General features: G+C 30.4%; 2 protein-coding genes across 5 annotated transcripts; one reads left to right on the top strand and one right to left on the bottom strand.

The window, feature by feature from the left end:
* The first annotated feature begins 4,367 nt into the window (after positions 1 to 4,367).
* LOC132705092 (uncharacterized) lies at positions 4,368 to 9,558 on the top strand. Of its 3 annotated transcripts, XM_060675532.1 has the most exons (7): positions 4,371 to 4,512; positions 4,568 to 4,937; positions 4,991 to 5,122; positions 5,182 to 5,343; positions 7,082 to 7,756; positions 7,984 to 8,101; positions 8,193 to 9,558. In XM_060675532.1, exons 2-7 carry the CDS (start codon positions 4,803 to 4,805, stop codon positions 8,492 to 8,494), a joined length of 1,524 nt encoding a protein of 507 aa, XP_060531515.1. In that variant the 5' UTR covers positions 4,371 to 4,512; positions 4,568 to 4,802; the 3' UTR covers positions 8,495 to 9,558. The 3 variants fall into 3 exon arrangements, with proteins under 3 accessions (XP_060531509.1, XP_060531523.1, XP_060531515.1); XM_060675526.1 differs by having other exon boundaries at positions 4,368 to 4,937; XM_060675540.1 differs by lacking the exons at positions 7,984 to 8,101; positions 8,193 to 9,558 and having other exon boundaries at positions 4,368 to 4,937; positions 7,082 to 7,164; positions 7,213 to 7,321.
* On the bottom strand, positions 9,316 to 13,033 carry LOC132705077 (serendipity locus protein alpha). 2 transcript variants are annotated; one of them, XM_060675511.1, is made up of 9 exons: positions 12,379 to 13,033; positions 12,154 to 12,330; positions 11,702 to 11,983; positions 10,766 to 11,087; positions 10,432 to 10,631; positions 10,005 to 10,203; positions 9,563 to 9,892; positions 9,413 to 9,505; positions 9,316 to 9,362 (listed from the first exon to the last, which is right to left on the bottom strand). In XM_060675511.1, exons 1-9 carry the CDS (start codon positions 12,481 to 12,483, stop codon positions 9,316 to 9,318), a joined length of 1,755 nt encoding a protein of 584 aa, XP_060531494.1. In that variant the 5' UTR covers positions 12,484 to 13,033. The 2 variants fall into 2 exon arrangements, with proteins under 2 accessions (XP_060531494.1, XP_060531500.1); XM_060675517.1 differs by having other exon boundaries at positions 11,702 to 11,980.
* Between the last annotated feature and the right edge of the window lie 1,725 nt (positions 13,034 to 14,758).

The following is a 14,758-nucleotide window of genomic DNA, read 5'->3' as shown; positions in this document are numbered from 1 at the left end:
TTTAAATTTCGTATAAATCGGTATATTTGTTGTCTTTAAAATTCAAATACAAGTCATGATATTTATATCTTACAGAATTTAGAAATACTCTTATGTTAGTAACATCAACGTTATCAAATTAACTCATATCGTTTTTTACTTTCCTGACCTTTCCTATCTTCCTGAAAAGCGATAATAACTTGAGGTGTTTCAAGTTTGTTGATGTCGCATGTCGCATTGTTTCAGTCAGAGATGAGTATTCAACTAATTCCCAACTTCTAAAACCCAATAAAATTTCTTTATAAGATTCCAATATTTTAGTTAAGGCTAATTGTTGTGGGATATCAACTTTTATATGAGGTATTTTCGAATATAGTTTATCTAAAGTTACTTTTGGGACTTCCGCAGTAGGTGGTTCAACATCTACATCGTTGCTAGCTCTTATTAAAACTAGTTCTGGTTTCATGTTTAAAATAATTTTTTTATAGTCTTCAAAAAATCCCAAAAGCATTTTTAAAGGTATAGAAATATTAAACTTTGCGCTATCATCAACTAGAATTCCGTTCAGTTCATATCGAATTTCTCTAAATAAAAACGCGGCTCCATTATTTATGAACCTTAATTTTTTGGTAGGTATATTTCCCATCCGTGTTGGACAATTTTCCTTCAATATATAACATACTTTCGGAAGGTAATGTGAATGTATCCAGTTTTTGAATTGGTATTCGTATTTCACCACTATACTCAAATTTCGAAGATACAAATGGTTGATACTTGTGAAGTTCTGAGCTTACAATTGAATTGTCTACATAAAATTTTTCATTGACATTTAAAATATTCATTATATTAAAACTTTAAGCCCCGAAGATTCGAGAAATTGACGATTTTCTTGTATTATCTTATTTTCTTTTTACATATGTTTAGTTCTTCATTAAACATGAATGGTCTATTATATCTAATAACCATTTTACAAATTTTCGCTTTTTAAATGCAATCTTACTGTAATAGTTTCTTTTCGAAAATTTATCAAATCTCCGTCCTGATCAAGTATTTTTATAGTTATGTTGTTGATTGTTTTAACGCTAACTGGAAAATATAGTGTGAGTTAAAGCGGTTCCACTATTTTATACCCTGGAGTCACAGCAGGGTAAAACTGATGAATTACGTGAACTGGCTTTCCATTATTAAATGAACCAACACAAATATTACAATCGATGCAGATTGCATTTACTTTAGTTATGTTTACTATTTTGGTTTGGTTCAATGACTCTTTTTTTATAACAGAGATCCAATCGAGTCATTTTTTGTAAAATCGAATGATTTACTACAAAATGTCTGACACTTTCATGTATTTACATTTGATATTAATAAAAACACAACTCTTTCAATTCCAAAACTCTCATGAATAAGATTTTTTATTGCTTCTGATAAATCGGAAATATCACAAGTTCCTTCAGGAATCTCTACTACTTTATCACCTACATGCAACTTATTGTTGCTCCGTCCTACATTAGGAATACTCATAAATGATTCGAAGTCTGCCAATCCTAAGTAATATTGCTAAAATCTAAATATATTGGTGAATTAAAATCAGCTGATAATACAGATGTATTTCCTGTTATTGCAATAGTGGTAGACATAATGAAATTAAATGATTGATTTTTTTTGTATCGTATTATTATTTAGATATTCAATAGACAATTGTCCACAATTGTATGCTATATAATTTTGTTTTCTTTCGTGATTGTAGTATACTTTAACATTTGAATTGAAGAATTTGATATTCTAGAGGTGGTTTCAGGTTTCCATAAGATGTATTTTTCATGTAGACTACCCAATGAGTCCCTTCATATTTTTCATTGTCCAAGTTAATAATACCACATTCTATTATTTGGATTTTTGTAGGAAGATTGTAGCGCATCAAAACTCCTCTAAAATGTGGTATACCTAATTTTTTAACTAAATGTAATATACCTATATTGGTTAGTCATCGTGGAAATTTTATTTCAGCTTTTTTTTTAAAGATATTTTTCCCCCTTTGTATGGTTTCCCCTTTCCCTTGGAAACACCTGCACCAGTTTTTTATGGTTTAATAAATAATCCCTTTCCTTGTTATGACGACGTAATTCTTCTAACTGCTCTTTTGAGACTTTAATATCATTTACAGTCTTAGCTATCCCAGCTGCTCCTCCTTCTAGAGCGCCAAGAGCAATAGAGGTAAAAAGCCTCCTATTTTTTTAGGGGTCTTAATAATTCTCTCCTTTTTCAATTTTCCACCTTTCTTTACATCCATACCGAGTTTAATTTTTCCTTTCATTATACCCGCTACTGTTAATGCTGCAATTCTTTCTCCTAGCAATGCATCTTTCGGTTTTACTCGATTCCAAGATTTTTCTTCTAAAATCTTATCTGCTTCGTGTCTTTTTTTTTAAATTATCTGATTGTGAATATGCTATGTCGTGGTCTTTGCAAGCGGCGTCTAATTTATTAATACCGATGTTTTCCCTATTTAGTCTTTGTTCCAACTGAGTACCAGGACCACAAAATTGATATATACACCAGTGTTGCAAATCAGACGTGTGTTATAATCGAAACTACACCGGAATCTAAAAGTTCCAGTACATTAGAAAATTTAAATCTGTCAGATATGCTGGAACAAACCAGAAAATCAATACAGACTTATGTTGACACCCCTGCATATCAAGAGTGGTTGGAAGATTGAGTTACCAAGAGGATATATTGATGACAGTGTGAAAGATACTGAACACAAGTTTGATCACAATTATGGAATAGTTCATGACATTGAAACTGAAAATTTTTTCCTATGATTGACTCAAAGACCTGTTGAAATTATTGCTAAATATATAGGAGTGGAAGGAGTAACTTATCCAGGCATTGTGGGATTATATGGGTTACTTTTTAAAAAAGAACCTGTTGCTTGTAAAAAACAAGATTTAGATAACTATATGGAGATATTAACCAAAACTAATGCATAACGTAGAAACTATGACCCCAACGAACAAGTTGAAGAAACAGGATCCTACGAATATGTAAATATAATAGGACCTTATTTACAGAAGAAACGGGTAACAAAATCAAGAAACATTGTATTGCATAGATTTAGTGAAGCATTTAGAAAACCTCCACCCTCTAGATTAACACGTAGGGGTAAAGGTCTTAAAATTGTAATGGAAAATACTGACTATGTTTTCTGGGATGATGTAAACGAACTTATTGATAGATTACGTCTGTTAACAGAGTCAGTAAATGCTGGACATACTGGACATAACAATGAAATAATTTCAATTATTGAAAAACTTAAAGAAGCTGAGATTATACTATAAATAAAACTCTGTAAATTTATCTCAGTTTTAGTCAAGACAGTAAATAAATTTGGAGAGCATATTCTTAAAAACAATGAAGAGTTGTTTCATTTTTGTGTTCTACCAATTATGGCACAGAATAAAAATAAAACACTTCAATTGTTGAATGGTGTCGTTAGACGTTAGAGTATGAATAGTATGACTTTAACAAATGGTGAAATAAAGACTACACATTCCCACCCAAGTGTTGAACTTATAATAAATAACACGATATTCACTATACAAAATTTAATAGGATATAAATTTAATGAAGGGGACACTTTATCAATTCTGATAACGAATTTTGAACTTTATAAGGTACCATCCGAAATATATGTAGGTTTGGTTTTAAAGTGTAAAGTTGAGAATGAGTAAGATTAAACAAGACGTTGCAAATGAACTTCATAAACCAAAAAGAAGAAAAGTTATTATTAAAGGATTAAATGACGTGTGGCAAGCAGCTTTGGTAGAAATGCAACTGTATGCAAAATCTAATAAAGGTTATAGATACATTTTGATTGTAATAAATGTTTTTTCAAAATATATTTGGGCATTGCGTGTAAAATCAAAAACAATCAAAGATATAACAAATAGATTTTGAATAACATATTTTTTACACCTTTTGCTTTTTCACATTTATCCTCTAAATTAACACAATTTGCTTTTGCAATAAAATTGCATTGTCTCCGTATTTATTTTTAATATAATTATATTATTATTATATATGGTATATTATATATACATTGAAGATGCCAAGTGAGATTTTGGCGAAACGTCTACAGGATTCCAGTCGGAGTTCAACAAGGGAACGGATGATATCTCGGAATATAGTGTCATCATATTTTTCCATGCATAATTTTTAGACACCACCTTAACCGAAAACAACACATATTACCACAAAAAAAGTAGTTTAGGTCAGGTCACATTCATGGTCTTTGTTCTTCATCTTTTTTTGTTTACTACGGTTCTCGAATCGTACGACAACCATTCGGCCAAAGCTTAGACCCATATTTTAATTACATCACAAAATATCAAACAAGAAATGCACGGTAAATAACCCCCAGTACGTACTTCAAAAGCATCGAAAGAATTTTGTTTTTTTCATAGCAGAGCAATTCTGATTGTAAGAAATATGCCGACTGAAGCTATTTGTCCTTTTGTGACATAACCCGTAAAAGTGTTTGAAAATATAAATTATATTATTTATGGAGAATATCTGTTTATAGCGAGGGACAGGGACTAATTTCATAGGCCTGGTCAAACTACAATGAGCTGAATTGACAAAATTGCAAGGGGCTCCAAGTTTTTATTATTCACAACCTTGCCACATTTTGCAAACCTTCGGAGTACATTCTTTTTTTTATATATAAAAACTTGAAATAGAAAAAACGTTCTGGTTGCCCTCTTGTGTATGTCAAGAGAAAAAGTTTGCTGTCTTCTGGTGTGTTAATATATGCTAAAATGCAATCCTCAAAAGCATGCTCATCTACATCATCCTCCAAATCCAAAAGGAATTCAAAAGATCAAGAAAAAAGAAAATCTCAGTCTCAAAGCGCAGCAAACCCTACAGAAAGCAACAAAAGTTCTCCATCAAAAGTAAAATAAATTAACTGTGAAAATATAAAATTTATATATAAACTTTGTTTCAGGAATCCAAAGGATATGTTGGTATTACTGCAGATTCCATTCGTCATTTTGATGGAGAATCCTGTAAGGTTTCTGATGTTGCATTTGATGCTTTAGCGGAGGATATAAACTACAAACTTCGTTACATAATTCATGTAATACATTGGTTGTAAGTGAATTCCGTCTATTTCAACATTATGGAATTTCCTTTTAGAATTCACTAATTCAGGCACGATTACTTGGGAGAAATTCTATAACGTCGGATGATGTTGATGAAGTGTTTGATAACTTAAACATTGAAAAAATATATGGCGCCACTGCAAATCCAAATTGGATACAGTTTGAAGATCAGAATTTGCACCACTTGGCTTTAGATGTAAGCATTTTTTAAAGATATGTCGTCATACAAGACACCATTATATAGGGTGTCCATTAAGAAGCACTATCTTTATAGGAAAACTTTTAACATTTGGTGTCATTATTAACCTGGCTACTTATTTTTAATATCATATAAAGTGTTCCCAATCATAGGGGCCAGCCAGTTACTTAATCTAATATAAATATATAAATATGAGACAATTGCTTGCTGAATATTCGAAAGATTGTGGTGTGCCAATTTTAATTTAAGAAACTGACAAAACTATTTTTTTTAACATTAAACAAGTTTACAGTGAACTGCTAAAATATGGAACAAATTTATTTAAAAATTAGGGACTGGATTTCAAGAAAAATGCTCGCTCAAGTTTATCATAATTTTTTCTTGCCCATTTTTTGGAGTAATTAGAAAATATACAGGGTTGGTCAAAAAGTTGATACCAAGTTCTTTTTTTTAATCGAACACTATTTTGTGAAATCCATTTTCAAATTCTGTGTCGAACTTCACACATAATTCCTGTAGCATACCCTAAACCTATCTGCATAATCTAAAGCAGAAGAATAAAATACAGAAATTTAATTTTAAAGCAAATAGGTAAGTGGTTAGTATCATTAAAGTTCGAAAGTTGACACAATTACAGTTCTGTCAATAAAGAAAGTGAATATGGCGCATCCAAACTGAAATTCAGAGAATTGAAATTTTTATTTTTATTTGAGGAGACAAAACAAGAACTCAAGAAAATGTTTGCAATTTAACACAAAATATCCAGAAAGAGAAAAAATGCAGTAGAGTAATATCCGGAGATCTTGCAAACCATTCTGTTGATCTCTTTATACCAATTTACAGTCCGGGAAATACCGTATTTAAATATTCACCCATTTGTCGACTAAAATGGATCGGAGCACCATCTTGTTGATACCACATCTGTCTATCTGGCATATTAGGTTGATTTGCATCATAGTTTCAGAAAACTGTAGTCTCTGGTCCGGATCATATTCGTTCAGCTCCTTTAGTAATGTAATCTTGTACGGATAATACCTTTCATTTCTTAATACACAGAAAGCTTTTGGTTGGCTAACATAATTTGAAGCTACTTCAGAAGATGCACAATGAGGGATTATCTTCAACTTCTAATTGACAGGGCCATGGACGATCTTTTACGTGCCCTGTTTTTATACATTTTCTCTCAATTTTACTCACTGTGGATCTTGTAATGGGTCTTTCTGGATATTTTGCATTACAAATTTACTTTCTTTACTGAGAGAAATGTAATTGTAACAATTTAAGAACTTTACCGGTACTAGTTATTTACTCGTTCATTAAAAAAAGATCTATATTTTTATTCGTTTACTCATAAAAAGTAAGATATATAGGCTAGGCTACGTGAATTATATTTTTTTTATATTTATATTTCATTTTCGTTCCATTTAAAAAAGGGGACATGGTATCCATATCTACTTAACACTATGTTCATTGGATGTATGTTATGGCCATTGGGAAAAGAAAAAAACAAACATGTACAGCAGGACTATTTTGAAAATTGCAGACAGTAAATTTGTTACTTTAACATTACGATAAAAACAATTTGAGTGTAATTATGTAGTTTCTGAAATGACTTGAAGGTACATTGAAATGGAATATTATGTTATCCGTGTGTATGAATTTTCCTTTAAAAAAATAAATTCATTTAATTTGTAATTTTTGTTTGTCGATATTTTGTAAAATATATTTTTTGCAGGAAATTAAAGTGAATTTAATAGAACTAGCTGAAGAAGATAATGTTTACGGCCAAGAAGCAGATATTATTTTAGAAGCCACATGGTACTCTGACGTAAATATGAATATCAATGACAGACAAAATTGTTTTAGAGAATATTTTACTACATTGTGTCAAGCATTTGTGAGTGATGACTATGAGCTTAAGAGAGCAGCATTGCAAGATATAAGCGAAAATTCATCTATTGGACCAATAACAAATTGGTTTTATCACTTTGTTTACCTCCTTATGACAAGGTATAATGCATATGATGACCTTACCCTAAAGGCATTGGAGTTACTGGAGGTTTTAGAAAATAGCCCTCTGCCAAGTGTAAATGTTCCAGTGAAGCAATTAAAACTTTTGGTACATGTTATGCTACAAAGACTCTTCATTCTAAAAACAACAAGAGGCATCATAAAACCAATATGCTCAGTTCTGGCATTATTGTGTATGAGAGAACCTTTAAAAGAAATGGTTCTGATCAGAGTGAACCAAGAATTGATTTTAAAATGCGAACAAAATGTTCTACCTCTCTTGAATGTTATATATTTTCTTGGAATTGATGCGGTCAAAAGAATTTTCCTCCCAAATGCAACATATTTTTTAACTGTACTTATGCAGCAAGAAGATTGGGATCTTCGGGATATTATTTTGGTAAATATTTACAATAGGTTATACACAATAACACACTATAAAAGTGAAGACACAGGAATTTGAATAAATTCATTTAAATTTCTCGCACTATGCTTGAAAGGGAAAAATACAAAGCTAGATAAAAAATATCCAATTTGCTTTTGTGAAAACAATTATTTGGTTAGTTTTGGTGTTTTATATATAAATATAAATATCATGGAGACTACTAATTCACCCTAACTTTGTAGTCGATTTATGGACTGATTTGCAAATCAAGAATTTATGACGAATATTTATTATCCTCATTTAATAGTGCACTGGGGATTGTTTTGGTGCCATATTGGCTACCTATGAAGATAAAACAAGGTAAGTTTTTGTGCATCTCCAATGTTTGTTATAATTGACAGCTATTTCTAGGAGTAAACATTCAATAATTACTCATGATTCTCAATTTCAGTGGAAGATCAAAAGATGCAAATAGATTTCGTCAATATGAAGACACAATTGTTAAAAAAACGTAGGAAAATCAATTGCCCATTCAGAAAAGTTCAGCACCAACCACTTGAAGAAGTTTTTGAGATTCCTTTTGACAACTGCCCAATAAAAAGGAAATTGGAGCTGCATAAAAGGCCAATGTTAAATCTTAAAAGGGAAACTCATATCATTGTGGGGAAAACAACTTTACTCTTGTCAATATTGAAGCCCCCTAAATTTTATAGTAAATGTTACGACCATTCCTTGTTAACTCACCATATATAAATATCCATACGTGTAAAGCTAGAGTGTAGCCAAGACATGCTAGAAATTATTGAAATCACAAAAAATGACACGTGGCTGTCATATTTGTCAAAGATTTTTCAGTTGCAAATTACGAGAAGCAGCAAATATGTTTACACTTCTCTAAAATCTCGGAGTACGTTACTTGAGATATACCTATATATTATTTTGCTGTATAACTTTTTATTTTTAAAGATAAAAAAATATTTTGAATGAAAATAATTTAAAAATTATTATTCTTACAATAAAGAATGTGACTAGGCTTACATACTTTTCATATGCCATCGATTGGGTAGTCTTATGCGCCTTACAAAAATTCGACAGTGCCATTTAAAGAAAAAAAAGTTTGGTTTTAAAGAAATGTTTTTCTGAGATTTTTTTGAAAGTACCTTTTTGTATATAAATTTTTACCTTTTAAGACAAAAAGTTATGGCATATAATCTTCATTGTAGAATATATAGCTAATGGCTAGTAAATTCAAATCACAAGTACATCTAGGTCTCACTAATGGATTCATGCGAAACACATACATCTGCCAGGAAAAGCCGCTCATCTTCGACAATATGATAAAGGCTTATGTTTGCTGTAATCGAAATATCTGCTACTTAAGCTAGATGTCTACTTGGTTGTGTGATTTGACATTGCATTAGACTTATAAATTAGCTTGAATTTTTGTCTGGTGAAAACTTGGCAATCAAGGTTCGTGTTTTATTTAGAAATCTTAATTAAATCCGGTCATTCAAGTCTATTACCTATGGTGAATAGAAAAAAATAACAATAAAACAACGGAATACATTAAACATTTATTCCTTGAAGCTTGAACCTATGATTGTTAATTCATTCAAAATATCTGAAATTGGCACTATTGAAGATAATGTGAAAAAATACAATAATTCTTACCAGTTATTTGTAAATCAAATGAGGCTTCCTTCTTAACCAATACATTGATAAAACTCATTTTTCTCAAACTTTTACACTTGGAGTTAAATAAATCTAAAAAGAGCATTTTTAGGTACAATGAAATGACATATAATTAAGTGACTTAATTACTTGGTTGAAGCATATTTTCTCCATCAACTTTGTTAATTTTAGATGGATATAGAATACTTCTTTCCTGTAATATCTGCTGCCCGCGATTAATAATATGTTCAATTAAAGGAAAACCAACACTTTGTTTTTGTTGTTTGTTAGATTCTAGTGTAGGTAATTGTAGACTATTATTACTTTTCTCTGGTACAGACTCCTCCTCCAAAAAGCAATACATTGCTTTCATCTGATTTCCTAATAATTTACACCTCTTTAAGACCCTTAGAAAGCTTTCAGGATGTCGGCAAGGTTCTTTTAATAAAATATCTTTTGCACTCTTTACTTCATGATGAACTAAAACACACATAAAGCTCTAGTCCAAAGAAGTAATGTTTAGACAGCATTATCAGTTTTAGAATGCCTACATACTGTAATGTGAACATTCATTTGAAATCTGAAAAATTACCTTTTAAAAAATTGTCAAAAATTGGTTTTATTTTCTCAATGTTATTATCTGACCGTTCCAAAGTAGTGCTGATGAACATATTTAAAACATTGGATACTTTTATTAGCTCTTGAACTAGTTTATTTATGTCTGAGAAACTCTCTGATCTTATAGCTTCAGAAATTTGTTCGATGTATTGATTTGCCTCTATGGATACAATCTGCAAAATAAAATTCTATTTAAGCATGGTGATTTACTGATAAACTATACACTCATGTCATATATGGATCAATTTCAACAGAAGGCTAATTCGAAAAAATAATATTTTTTTAGTCTTTCTGTAGGTAGAGTTTTATACTATTATTTGCTTTTTTTAATTTTTTACTTTATATATATATGTTCAAAAATTTCATGTTTAATGCCCACTACAATAATTAAACATTCATACCTTGCAAAATGCGTAAGGATCTATAACGTGAAAAATGTATGTTTTTAATTTATTTGCTTGGTGTAGCCAATTTAGCTTCAGTATAAAAGAGTGCGATAAATTTTCATTTGTTGGATTCTTCAATACTGCTGTAAATGCAGGTACAAGTTCAGTTTCCAATGCTTCAAGGCTTGCCAGGCAACTTTGTATTTTTACGCCATCTGAAAAAACAATTTCATATTCTTTTGACTTCAATATTTAACAACTTAAAAAACAAAAAAAAAAACTATACTTTTTATGCGTCTCGTTTGTAATAGAAATGATAAATTTAAAATTCATCAAAAAATATTCCTACCATATGTATTTGAACAGCACGAAACAGCAAACAATCCAATCTGTATTATGCGATCAACGTGCAAGTCAAAATCAACTACTTTAGCATCCAACTCCTCCATATTATGCCTATTGCTGTTATTTAAACAAAATGTTGCAATTGCTTCAATGTGATCTGTGTATTCTAAAAAGACCTTTAATGCTAATTTTAGTATTGTGTTATTTATTTTTCTTTCCAGGGAACACAAACGATCGTTGCACAAATTGCTGTACAATTGAACCATTGCCTTATTTAATGGGTGCTTATGAATTTCTCTAAATAGTAAGTCTAATGCTTCAAGTACCTACAACAAGCAATATATCATGTACTTAGTTTTTAAGCAAGAGACAAATGCAGCAATTTTTAATAATAATTTAATGTGGTGGTGAGATGGGGAACACGGAAAACACCTCAAGTACTGTCAAACAATTGTTCATTTTTATTTATCGGGTTTTGCTTTTAAAGGTTTTTCTGTGATTTTAATATGAAGATACAGAAATTTACAAAATCAGTAAGAATAGGAACCCCCAAAATAGCCCTGCTAACCAATGATTATTTAATTTAATCTTGGGTTCAGTTAGTGACTTCATTTAAATTTTGTTCTTATTTTATTTAACACTTTTAAAAATATCCACTAAGCTGTAGGCACTGGGTATTTTAGAATATGTTTCCAGATTAACAAAATTTACCAGGTAATTTAAAAGGAGCAATTTATAATTTATTAAAACATAAGATCAATTTAAAAAACCGAAGTGGAATGTTTTTACAGAATCAAAAAATATTTAGAAACAATTAAGTTACGGGAGTGGGTTGAAAATAGGTATGTATAGTTTTCTCCAATAGGTTTCCTGTCTAGAAGTTTGTGTTTTCTAAAGTGTCCCCTTTAAACCACTCTGCATATAAAATTGGATTTCATACCATCTGTGCACTGCCTCTAATAATTTTGCTGTCTTCTATTAATGCAACTTGGGCGATTGACATTGCATGACCCAATACATCTTCAAATATACTTTTGCAGTCAAAAAAATTTTTCACTAGATGTCCATCTTCACTGCAAGGTAAACTGTGAATTTTGTCTAAAGCTGAATCCATGAAGGTTATAAAATTACTTGACTGGACTACACTTTTTTGTGATATTAAAACATCAATAATTCCATCGAGGCAGTTGATAAGGTTCTTTTTGATAAAATTTCTAGACTGCTATTAAATTAAAGGAATTGTATCAAACATTTCAATATGACTTTGTAACACGTCATTAAATTTGTTACTGAAGTGTAATTTTCATGTGAATTTTACTAAAAGAATTGTTTTACTTTTATTTGTGAGTTCTTAAATAGTATGCAAAAAGTAGTTTATAAGAATATAATTACGTTAATTTGCTGCTTGAGCTCAAATTCCTTTACAAATATGTTAATCAAGTTGGCAAGGATCGCCACCAATTGGAGCAAATATAATATTAAGCTGTTCTTTGAATAGCTTTCCCGTGGTATCTCCATACACCATTCCTTAATACAGATAATAGTCTCACTTAGGTATTTACAAAAATCCTACAAATTGAGGGGTTAGCACTATGTGAATTATTATTATTAACTTACCTTAAACCAAGGCAAAATTTCTTTAACATGATTTAAATCTTGTAGCAAATCGTACAATAACTTCGATTTGGCTTTTATTTCTGTACTGATGGGGTTGCTATTCATTTTAAGAGGTTAAATTAAATTTAAATTAACGGATATGCAAAGAATGAGTATTTGTCGATTTAAACATTATATGGTCTCAACCACGAATCGTAAACCTAATAGGATCATAGACAACTATATTATATTGGTTGAATAGGATTGCGTAATCCCATAAGACATAGGTTTGCCAAAATTATCGATCGCACGTGGTCGCTTCTGACGTAAGCGAAGTCCTCTAGCGCTTTTTGTGTATTCTGTCAATGCATTTGAAGGCGTATTAAACCGTTGTATTTTGTGTTGTTTGAACAATTAAAATAATTTAAACCCGTGAGTAGTGCGCTAATGTTTGTGTTAATTGTATTTCTCTAAAAAAAAATTTGGACAAAACAGTGTTTTTAAGCTTTAACAACTACTTTAAAATTGTATGTGCTTGAGTGGCGAGAACTGAGAAAAACAGTATTTTTAACCTTTAACAAAGACTTAAAAGTTTTGTGTTCGTGCTGCTTATTAGCGGTGTTATTATTTAGGAGGTAAGCTCAAAATATTACACATAATAATATAGGTATACCTTTTTCAGTGGGATAAGTTATATCAAAAAATAGTTAGGTATGACTGGAACGAGATGTGCCATGTATGGGTGCAATAACAATTATTTTGATGAAAAAGCAAGTTCTCGAAAATGTAGTTTTCATCGCTTTCCCATCGAGACAGATCTAGTATCCCGAAGTATTCGAAACGAGTGGATAGTTCGATGTAGAAGAAACTTACAAAATGAGTTATTGGGGTTTTTTGTCTTGAGTAACACATTAAATTCACCACACAATTTAAATTTTAGGTTTACCTTTAAAAAAGATTCTAAAAAAAACTGCTGTTCCCCCCCTATTATTATTTTACCAGAAGCCACCAACAGAAGCAGGATTATCTAGATCAAAAAGACTTCAGCAACATCATCGAATGGCACAAGTGAAATTCTAGAGAAAAAAAATGGCAGAACCCATCTCCGAACCCCAAATTAAAAAAAAAAATTAGAAAGTATGGTAAAATTGTAAAATAAAGATTTAAGCATATGTAGTAATATGTATTTTTTATATCATGTACATACGAGGTTACACATAAATACATATTATTATTTACCTACCACCTATAAATAGTTGTTATGTATGCCTAATATTTTTTTGTTTCCATAATTTTACCAGGTTTGTAAACATACTTTTAACCAAAGAGTATAAGATAGAAGGGAGGCTCCCATTAGAGGCAAGCGTACACGAGTTTCAACGTCATCTAGTGATTGTGTCCAGTCATGAAAGCGGAAAACGCGCGGGACGTACTGTTAAATTTAATTTAAATTTTGAAAATTAAAATGTGAAAAAAAAATTATGTCGAAATAGTTGACAATTACTGAAATTTATTAAATTAATAAACATCATAAAAAAAAAGATTAATGATAATCTTAAAATAATGATAATTAATAATAATAATTATATTGTAAAAATCAGCTAAAAGCACGCTTTTTTTAGTAAATCATTTAATATACGATAAAATGTATTCTATTTAAAAACATAATATAAAACTTTCATAATAACAAAAGTCTTCTTAAAAGACACCTTTTAGTTATAATGATAAAATTTCTCAAAAAACATATTCCTATACTAATCACTGCTGAAACAGCTAAAAATTTATCATTGTACTTAGTAATATGAAAAAATATATTTTAATAAAAGAAATGTAGATATGAAAATATACTTTAACGTATATAAGAGTTTAAAAATTAAATAATACATATAAAATTATTTTGATTTTTTAATGGTACTTCATCCTCTATTTCTCCTCTTTGGTCGTCACTTTGCTTTGGTCTTTTCATTGGTATTTTTTGTTGTTTTTGCGAATTTAGACAATTTACTGTTCTTTATCTTTTTTGATGTTGCAGTATCAGTCTTTTTGAGGTCACGTCTGATGAATCGTGTTTGCCAGAAGCATCGCGTTTTTATAAATATATTCAATCATAATGTTGTAGAATAACATTATTGAAAAGCTGGTAATTCTGAGCTCAGTTTTGAGTATAAATGTGCCGATATATTTTTTTCATGAATACAACTACGAATAATTTCCTCAAACTTGGTATTCCACTTTTGTACAGCTGTAATAGTGTTTTTCTACTCCCATCTGTCTAGCGGGCGGGAAGCGTCATTTGCGCCAAACAACATGAATACATTCACTGACATGGCCGTCAGAATAGACAAATGTCAAATTTCAGGCGTGGGAAATATCTCCGAAAACATCCAATTGCTCCCAAATC

The sequence above is a fragment of the Cylas formicarius genome, unplaced genomic scaffold (genome assembly GCF_029955315.1).
Source record: "Cylas formicarius isolate icCylForm1 unplaced genomic scaffold, icCylForm1.1 PGA_scaffold_10__41_contigs__length_53128322, whole genome shotgun sequence".
In the NCBI taxonomy this organism is placed as follows: Eukaryota; Metazoa; Arthropoda; class Insecta; order Coleoptera; family Brentidae; genus Cylas; species Cylas formicarius.
The sequence above is the reverse complement of the archived record's forward strand: the minus strand, read 5'-3'. Positions and strand labels throughout refer to the sequence as shown.

What these genes read in the sequence shown, in the direction of transcription:
- LOC132705092 (XM_060675526.1), top strand. Translation starts at nt 4,803, where the DNA reads ATGCAATCCTCAAAAGCATGCTCATCTACATCATCCTCCAAATCCAAA. An exon ending in AACTTCGTTACATAATTCAT is followed by an intron (nt 5,123 to 5,181) that starts GTAATACATTGG and finishes ATTTCCTTTTAG; the next exon opens with AATTCACTAATTCAGGCACG. An exon ending in ACCTATGAAGATAAAACAAG is followed by an intron (nt 8,102 to 8,192) that starts GTAAGTTTTTGT and finishes TCTCAATTTCAG; the next exon opens with TGGAAGATCAAAAGATGCAA.
- LOC132705077 (XM_060675511.1), bottom strand. Translation starts at nt 12,483, where the DNA reads ATGAATAGCAACCCCATCAGTACAGAAATAAAAGCCAAATCGAAGTTA. An exon ending in TTAGAGGCAGTGCACAGATG is followed by an intron (nt 11,088 to 11,701) that starts GTATGAAATCCA and finishes TGCTTGTTGTAG; the next exon opens with GTACTTGAAGCATTAGACTT. An exon ending in ATCCTTACGCATTTTGCAAG is followed by an intron (nt 10,204 to 10,431) that starts GTATGAATGTTT and finishes TTTATTTTGCAG; the next exon opens with ATTGTATCCATAGAGGCAAA.